Source organism: Saccostrea cucullata, unplaced genomic scaffold, assembly GCF_032062105.1.
Source record: "Saccostrea cucullata isolate Sc308-1 unplaced genomic scaffold, CSIRO_AGI_Scuc_v1 ctg7943, whole genome shotgun sequence".
Classification (NCBI taxonomy): domain Eukaryota; kingdom Metazoa; phylum Mollusca; class Bivalvia; order Ostreida; family Ostreidae; genus Saccostrea; species Saccostrea cuccullata.
Genome location: NW_026926873.1, coordinates 19,985 through 28,900, shown reverse-complemented (window position 1 = coordinate 28,900; position 8,916 = coordinate 19,985). Strand labels below are relative to the sequence as shown.

The window sequence follows — 8,916 nt, the reverse complement described above, 5'->3', positions numbered from 1 at the left end:
GAAAAGTGGGTCATTTTTCCACGTAGAATATTGACCAGGGGTCAAATTTCTACGTAGAAAAATGACCCCCGGTCAATATTCTACGGGGGTCACCTTTCGTCGTTACACCGGCCTCATTAGTGTACGTAGGAGCAGATGTCTAGTTGGTCAGTCACGAGCGGGGTGATCACTATTGTCATACAGTTCCTAGCTTGTGTTTATTCCAATTTATAAAGATGAGGTAGCTGAGGTGCATAGTATTAAAAATCAATGTATGAACGTTACTAAGTTCATTTTTTTTTAATCTAATCCAGATTGGACATTCAAGCATTTTATTGATACCTTTCAAGTTAAATCGTTATAAAATGACTGCATCAACAGCTCACAACCATGTAGCGTAATTTTCTATGAATGTATTATATACCTTTTAGAATTTATAAAATTCAAAAGTTAATATATTGTTATTTATTTTGTTATAACAAATCATCAAATTAAACAGAGAGTCAATGCCTTATTCGCGAATATTGGGTAAGCAAGAATTTTGATTTCTTATAGCGAATGTGTACTGGTCGGCATGGGATTCTTGCTCCTCCAAGGCACCAGATTCTGCCTCTGTTAATCCTAGTCCTTGCTTTGCCCTCTTTAATATTTGAATTATTCATAGATATTTTAGAGTTCAATCACGGTTTGCTATATATTTAAATACATTCAGTACAAATTGATGGAGTGAATTCTGAACTTTAAACGAATAATTTAAACAAGGTATGAATGCGCCTGGAATACTTATTAATGATACGTAATAAAATTTAAGACATTCCGCATAAAAATGATATCCTTAACGACAACCTTTTGAGATTCGATGATAGGGTCGTAACCATGATTTAAAAATAAACAACTACTAAATACAATATTTTCTTGTTGGAGCTGCTTGATCAGAGGTTGGGAGAAAGTTTTTCAAACTTGCGAGGAAACTGTCAGGAAGATGTCACAGAAAACAATGGAACAAGATATGGTCAACCGAGATCCTAACGAAATAAACTCGCATGTTAAGGTCAGTTTTTATGTAGAATTCTCCTGTATTATACATTTTGTTCATTATAATTTTTTTACCTCATGGTCACCACTGTAGTTGTGTCAGTAGAGCGTTCCTTCCCTGATCAGGACGTATGTGTTCGAATCACGGCAACGATTGATCAAGTCGATAAAAAAATAGGTAGCAAAAGTTTCAGGTTTTTCGGATGAGACCTTAAAAAACCAAGTCCCCTTTCCACTGAGGTCCTTGGCACGATAAAGAGGTATCACTGCTCTAAAGTCTTTGTGCCAAGTTAAGGTCAAAATGTGAAGCCCCTCTCCAATATCGGGGAGTATCTATGAGTGAAAATCTTTTAAACCGGACGTAAAACAGCATACAAACAATTAAACAGTTTATTTTCCTCATGCGTCTTCCAAAAAAACGGTAAGAGATATCAAATTGAAAATGCATATTCTTCAAGGTAAATTTCTTAAAATGTTTTTTTCGTGTTTTGTAAAAATCAATAAAAGAATAGAATACCATAATAGTATACTATTTTGACATTAAACAGATCATACAAGTCTAATTTTGAAATCATAGAATATGTTTTATTGGAAAATTCAGTTAAATTCCTAAATAGGGAATACCAAGTCTTAGATTTACTGCGTCATACTAAAACAAATGACCCCCTGCATAGATAATGGTGTGGGGATACATATGGGATGTCCGTTTGTCCGTCCATCAGTATGTCCGTTCATTTGTCCATTACGATTTTGGGGGACTAGTGTCTTAAGCGCAATTCCTTATATCATTATTAATGAAATTAAATGATGAACTTTAAAAAAAATATCATTCAGTCAAATGCTGACTGACGTTTTTCATATTAATCGTTAGGCCATTATTTACAAACTGAATTGATAACAGTTTTTTTACATTTCCCATTTAGTGAAAGTGAAGGGGATGCTTTACTTCGCACTTGATTCCACAACTGATGTTGTAGATCTCCGTATTTTTTTTTTTATTGTTAAATTCGCTCCGTCACAGTTCTGTTTAAGAAATTTTCCTGTATTCTTTGAATTTGCCACGTTTTAAATTCGCTCAGCAACGGGTAGGGCAAAATGGTTGAAAATAAAACAATGGCAAAATGTTCCCTGTAAACAGTAAACTAAATGGTCTAAACTAAATTACCGTTTAAGCATACATGTATAAATCATGCAATTTTCTCTAAATGTCTTAATACAGGTATTATTTATTTTTATTCTCAAATAAATTTTTTATTCGATTTTCAAATAGAGAATCTATTTTCTTTATAAAAATGTTATTCCAACATTTATATTGTAGGTGGCATTTGAGGATGTGTTGGCTGAGCCAGATGGCGCCCACAGCATTGACTGTGTCTGGAAGGCCAGCTTCTTTTGCTTCAACTGCGGCAAGAACTGCTGTTACAAATTGATGACCACACTGCGTGGGATTTTCATCGCTCTGTCCTGGGGCTGTGAGTTTGCCTGCATCACCTTTGATCAAGTCTGGTGTGTAACTCCCAATCTCCGAATCTTCAGCATCTACATGGGGTGCGCTCAAAAGTACTTTGGAACGTGTGTTTCCTGTTTTTTGGCGCCAATCTGTGAAACGTGTGGTCTCATGTTTAGCAGCATAACTGTGAAAAATGCTTGAGTTTGGCATTGACTTTGAATCATGTGAGCAACATACTTTAATTATTTCCATAGCAAGTATAATTGAATTCTCTGTATTGTTATTAACCCATTTCTTTTTAAGACAAAAATAAAATATGCTTTGTTTTTTATGTTTTAACTTATATTTAGAGAATCTTTTACATTGATAATCTTTTTTCTACTTACAGGTCGTGTTATTATTAATGGTTCGAATTCAAAAATGATTTGTAAAAGCAGCGTAAAGGGTGACTTCTAATATTTTTATTAAAATGAAAATAACATATCAATCAAACATCAATTCACACAAATGATGATTCGATCATTTGACTGTAAAAAACTTGTTAAAATCTTAACAAACATCACCGAATTCATTTGAAGTGTGTGGAGGAAAATGTTATATATCAACCGTCATATCGTTCTATAACATTAGTAAAGCCTAGGTTTGTCAGGTAATAGACACGGATTGCAACGCTTCACCCCGATTTTATAAACCGTTAAGAAATCGTTATGCTATTACGATTTTTTGGCGCGAAAAACAAAATGCGGTTGTTTCAAATTATGAACGGTTCAACAAGGTGTGGACACGGTTTCATTAAGGAACATACTTCCACTCCATCACACTGTTACAACCACGGTATGTGTGATCCTTGTAATGCGACGGTCTCACTGGTGATTGCTAAGCTACTGTTACGGCCAGTCAAGTTAATTACAACGCCCCACGGCTTTGTGCGAGAATGCCACGAATGAAGAAGATTTTTTTAAAAGTGTTACATCTTTAGCAAGTAAAAGACATTGGGGAAAATGTAGTCGTCATTGGTTCTCTGTACATGTAACCACAATAACATTTTCAATTATACCGATATAATATAATGATGAAAATCAAATGTTACATATACTATTTCATTTCTTATTTTAAAATACAAGTGGCTCGTTTTTTTTATTTTTTAAATCCTTATACAAGTTATATTTACGAGTATTTTCAGATAACTGTTATGTATGAGAAATACATACAGATGTGTTAAAAGCTATGGAAATTTTTTTATTCAATATTTCTAGATCTATTCTATATTAACATTTTATGTATATTCACTTTTACAATAAAAATCAACGTGTTTTCATTCAATATTTTTGTGATTTATTCAAATTTATTACGTTGCCAAGACACTCTTCCTGTAATTGAGTGTAGTAGCTAAGGTCCTGATATATACCCGGTTTAGATTTAACTGGCGGCCATTTGGAAGGGTGTTACCACTACTAAGTATCATTTGCTATAAATTTGGTAATCTCTCAAGTTCTAGAAATGATGTTACGGATGAAAGATATGGAGATTGAATATTAATGTCATTTTTTAAAACATAAAAAACAGGGAGAAAAGCAAACACGGACCTCTAAAATATCAGAGGTTTTCATGTGCCAAGGTGGGGGGAGCAGCCCCCGGTCACATCCGCTGTGTTCTCCTTGATTTGATCGGCAAATAACAAAAAAGGCAAAAAAAGTCATCTGAAAGTTACAAAGTGAATTTTTGTTTTCATTAGCTGGGATTGAATGTGTTGCTGGTAATCCTTTCTAATATACCATATAAACTGCTTCATGTTTGTCAAATTAAAGCGCATCGATACTTGCGCAAAGGCCCTGAGTGCCAAGCATAGGACAAAATTTGAGCCTAACGGCAAGTTACGCTGTTTATGACGTGAAAAATTTGCTTGTCAGAGAACGTTTAACATACTATCAATCACAATCTGTCACTTGACATCAAGCAGGCAAACTGTTGAAATGAATGTATTGAGCATTGAGTCCTCTACAAAAATTGTGAAATTCATGGTCGCCGGGGTAAACGGGTTCTATTGCTAGGGTGGGGCTATATAGATTTTATAGAGAAAATGCATGTATTCTTTAATAATTACTTCTCTACTTCTGGGTTTAAATAAACTAACTAAGTGCATAGTTATAATGAGCAAGATTGCCTCTTTTAAATTTGAGAATATAATGGCTCCAGGGCCAGGGGTTCTGGTGTAAGGGCGGGGCTCTGTTGATTATATAGCAATAAATGCATTTATTCTTTGAAATTCTTCTTCTCCGCTTCTGGGTATTAAATTAAGTACATGTAACTAAGCACATAGTTATAATGAGCAAGATTGCTTCTTCCAATATTTTGAATTTTATGACCCCAGGGTCAGGGGTTCTGGTGTTAGGGCGGGGCTCATTTGATTATATAGTGAAAATGCATGTATTCTTTTAAAATTTTCCTCTCTGCTTCTGGGTATTAAATAAACTAATTAAGCACATAGTTATGATGAGCAAGAGTGTGTCTTTCAAAATTGTGAATTTTATGGCCCCAGGGTCAGGGGTTCTGATGTTAGGGCTGGGCTTTACTTATTATACATGTATAGTGAAAATACATTAATTCTTTGAAAATCTTTTCCTTTGCTCCTGGGTTTTATGCCAACGAACCAAGCATATATATTTATGATGAAGAAAGGTGCATATAACGAAATGGTTATTTTTTATGACCCCTGGGTCGGGTGGAGGGGGTACATAGTCTGAAAATAAATAAATGCTTTGAAATCTGCTCTTTGATATCAATCAACCATTTTATGATAAAATTTGCAAAATTTTGAAATATGTTGCCCCAGGGTGTTTCCTTTAAAGTGAGGTGCAAAACTGGTTATAAGTGGAAGTGCATTTTCTCTTTGTTACTCTGATTTACCTCTGGATATTAAGTAAATAGAGTAAGCATGTTAAGTTTATAATTATGATAGGCAATGGTGCCTCTTTCAAAATTGTGAATTGTGAATTTCATGACCTCTGGTTTAAAACACGAACCAAAGTTAATTGTTTGGAAGTTGTTACACAATACCCAGGTGACCTATAAGGCCCGTGGGCCTCTTGTTATCTCTAAAATGTGTTTGTTGATGAAATGTGAAAAAAAATATTTCAAAGGCTTTTATTAAATACTAGATTATTTGATTGAAAGTGAAATGGCTTATTAATGATAGTGAAATACATTATTGATCTAGCAATTTCGTTCATTTATACAGAGAGAGAGAGAGAGAGAGAGAAAGAGAGAGACAGATTTGAGACTTTCTTTAAAAAGAGAGAATGCTGTTTTTTATCTTCATATATTTTTTCCCTTTTTGATAAATCATAGTCTGAAGCATTGAAAGTTAAGATAGAAAAGATTGATTGATCTCATAACACAAGCCATGGAAATGAGCATAAAGCACCATCTCATGCAAACATCAGCGTATAATCAGGTGTCAAGGGGTAGTAAGTGTTCCTTTTGGGGCCATCATAATGTTTTAGAATGATTAGTATCCCTGCTAACCATTCAATTAGTTTTTTAAGTTTCACTATGATACCATTTTCATTTAATGTAAGAGGAAAGAAAAAAAAATCATCAGTCTTAATTGACACATTATCTAAACTCCATCTTTTTCTCTGTGTTTAATCTGATAAAAAGAATAATTTTTAGGGACTTCTTTTGTCAAAAAGTTTAATATGTAACAATTATTATTGCTACGAAAATTTGCTTAAAAAATGGAAATGATTTCAATTAAGGTACACTTCTTTCCTAAGAAACAGAATCAGTTGTATTAATCCATTTTCAAAACAAGGAGCAGCTATGAGAAACTTTTAAGGATGTTTTCTTCTACGAGACACTTGATACCACTTCTGGTTCGCGTTTGCTCAGATCACAATAAGATTTTAAAACATGCTTATTGTTTTGCTATCCATTTTATTTCAGGTCTCTTCTCTGACTACCATGTGTCAGTGAATCATCAACAGTGAAATCACAAAGAGATATTATCTATCCTTTTAACAATATAAAATTGCTCCATTCTAGATGCTCTAGATATTTCAGAAGAGTAAAAAGAGGTATAGAAATTAACTTTTTGAAATTCATTTGATCTTTTTGTCGTCAAAAGATTTAAAGCTGGAAACAGAGTGCAGTGTTTAATGATCTTTATTGAAATTGCTTCTTGAGTGTTCCTTACTATTCAATGATGTTTTCATCTTGCATATACGAATGCGCTATTTACAATCTACAAAAGGACAAGAAATTAATTTTTCAAAATCAATATTTCTTATGCTTTCCATTTAAATTTCTTTCGAATCTTACGTTTTTATTCTGTCAAAATTTTGCGTGAAGATATTGAACAGGACATTTGTCTACTCAACCAGTGTATGTCAAAAGCAGGGATTTATGTTAATAAATACCTAACTGAGATTCAACTAAGCGTTAAGACTATCAAGGAGCTATTTTATTGATTTCCTCCAAATATTCAAATGATATATTGTTTGCTGCACTAAAAAAAATTTATAGCCTTTATAATATTAGATGACATTCGGATATGTTTTGACAACGGAAGGTTACAAGATGTTAGTTACTAAAATCCGAAATAAAACTAATTGTACAGTAGACCGCCGATTATTTGGTGGGCTATTAGATCGGATAGAGGTATGCTCCTTGCTGCAAAAACACGTTTCTCTGAAAAAAAAATTCCTTAGGGTAATCAATGTTTATCTTTCATCTGCACATTTATATCTAACTGGAATCAGTATTTATGTTAAACTGAGAAATAATTTTGTTTTCCTGATCAAATTTATAAAGTTTTTTAAACAATATCTTTTAGACCTTGGAGTGTAGTCAACATGTCACAAGAAAAAGAACTAGATATGATCGACAGGGATCCAAACGCACTTAATGCTCACGTCAAGGTAGGTTTTGCATAATTTTTAAATTAATAATTTTTTATTCAATCTTTAAAGTTTTCCCGTCCTAAATATTTAACTTTGATAAAGTCTATATCTATAGGTTTTTCTGTTTTAAAAAACCTCTTTTATATTTATTAATGTCAGGAATAATATATATTATGATATACTACAAAAATGAATGGTGTCGATTGATATATTGCATCCATATGGGGATGATTAAATAGTTATTTGATACTGAGTTTCCATTTTTGAATTTCCTTTTCGATTATACGCAAACCCTTTCAAAATCCTGAAAAAAAATCACACATTGGGGTTTCTTATAAGTGAGAACAAATATAATGATGTACGGACCACCCATAGCTTGTTAATTTTCTGAATTTCCGATTTTTATGAAAAAATTAAAAAACCTCATGAGTTAATTGTGCTAAAAAAATCATAGCAAACCATCTCAGCAAGGGTATCACATATCACTTATGAAAGATATACTAAATCCCTTTATTTTAAAAGTAACTGAAATTAGAAAGATCGGCATAGTAAATTTCTCATCATCTGATGTTCTCTGAAAATCTGTGTAGTAAAACCCAAACCTGGTTTTATTTTTAAAAAAATTACAATATACAGTTTTGCAATTTGATCTATATTGATTTTGAATAAAAAAAATAATTCTGTAAGTACTTCTTCTACCAAATTTTATATTATAAGTACACGTATCCTGTCTAGAAAGAAAATTTTAAATCTTAAAGATAACGATAGAAAATTTGACTTCATTTTGCTTTTTTTGGTTTTTGAATTAAGGTAGCATTTGAGGACGTTTTGGCTGAGCCAGATGGCGCCCACAGCATAGACTGTGTCTGGAAAGCCAGCTTCTTTTGCTTCAACTGCGGCAAGAACTGCTGTTACAAACTGATGACCACACTGTGTGGGATTTTCATCGCTCTGTCCTGGGGCTGTGAGTTTGCCTTCATCACCTTTGATCAAGTCTGGTGTATCACTCCTTCACTAAGGATCTTTAGCATCTATATGGGATGTTGCCAGAAGTACTTTGGCACGATGGTAACGTGCTGTTTAGCGCCAATCTGTGAAACATGTGGTCTCATGTTCAGCAGAATAACTGTGTCAAATAAATGATTGTTATCATGTTTTTATGGATTAAAATGTGATATTCGCCTCAATTCTGTGATAGACTTTTTTCGATAAAAACAAACTTATTGTCAAAATTGTTTTGTTTAATCAATCTATTACATTTTAAAAAAAAATATCATTTGTAGAAAAGTATTTGATATGTACAAAGATTTATCTCGCTTTGTTAATGCTTATCATAATGGACCAATATATGCATTAAAAAATGTTAGAGGATTAGTTTGGGTGTTCATATAATTTTATAAACTGTGGAATCATATTTTTTCGGGGGACCGATGTTCGTGAATTTGTAGGGTCAATCTTACCCACAAATTAACCACCTTACTTACGGAGTTTTGGAAACTGATTTATTTAATTAACTGTATATACGAATAACCCACGAAATAACTTCCCCAT

The 8,916-nt window shown here is 33.0% G+C and overlaps 2 protein-coding genes across 2 annotated transcripts; both read left to right on the top strand.

Moving 5' to 3' along the window:
- The first annotated feature begins 784 nt into the window (after positions 1 to 784).
- On the top strand, positions 785 to 2,795 carry LOC134272806 (caveolin-3-like). The gene is made up of 2 exons (XM_062754976.1): positions 785 to 1,030; positions 2,333 to 2,795. Exons 1-2 carry the CDS (start codon positions 962 to 964, stop codon positions 2,663 to 2,665), a joined length of 402 nt encoding a protein of 133 aa, XP_062610960.1. The 5' UTR covers positions 785 to 961; the 3' UTR covers positions 2,666 to 2,795.
- A 4,000-nt stretch (positions 2,796 to 6,795) lies between these two features.
- On the top strand, positions 6,796 to 8,739 carry LOC134272805 (caveolin-1-like). Its single transcript, XM_062754975.1, has 3 exons — positions 6,796 to 7,123; positions 7,299 to 7,387; positions 8,180 to 8,739. Exons 2-3 carry the CDS (start codon positions 7,318 to 7,320, stop codon positions 8,506 to 8,508), a joined length of 399 nt encoding a protein of 132 aa, XP_062610959.1. The 5' UTR covers positions 6,796 to 7,123; positions 7,299 to 7,317; the 3' UTR covers positions 8,509 to 8,739.
- Positions 8,740 to 8,916: the final 177 nt, after the last annotated feature.

Excerpts from the sequence above, each read along its gene's own strand:
- LOC134272806 (XM_062754976.1), top strand. The coding sequence starts at position 962 with ATGTCACAGAAAACAATGGAACAAGATATGGTCAACCGAGATCCTAAC. Across the intron at positions 1,031-2,332 it reads AAATAAACTCGCATGTTAAG|GTGGCATTTGAGGATGTGTT; the intron begins GTCAGTTTTTAT and ends TTTATATTGTAG.
- LOC134272805 (XM_062754975.1), top strand. The coding sequence starts at position 7,318 with ATGTCACAAGAAAAAGAACTAGATATGATCGACAGGGATCCAAACGCA. Across the intron at positions 7,388-8,179 it reads TAATGCTCACGTCAAGGTAG|CATTTGAGGACGTTTTGGCT; the intron begins GTTTTGCATAAT and ends GAATTAAGGTAG.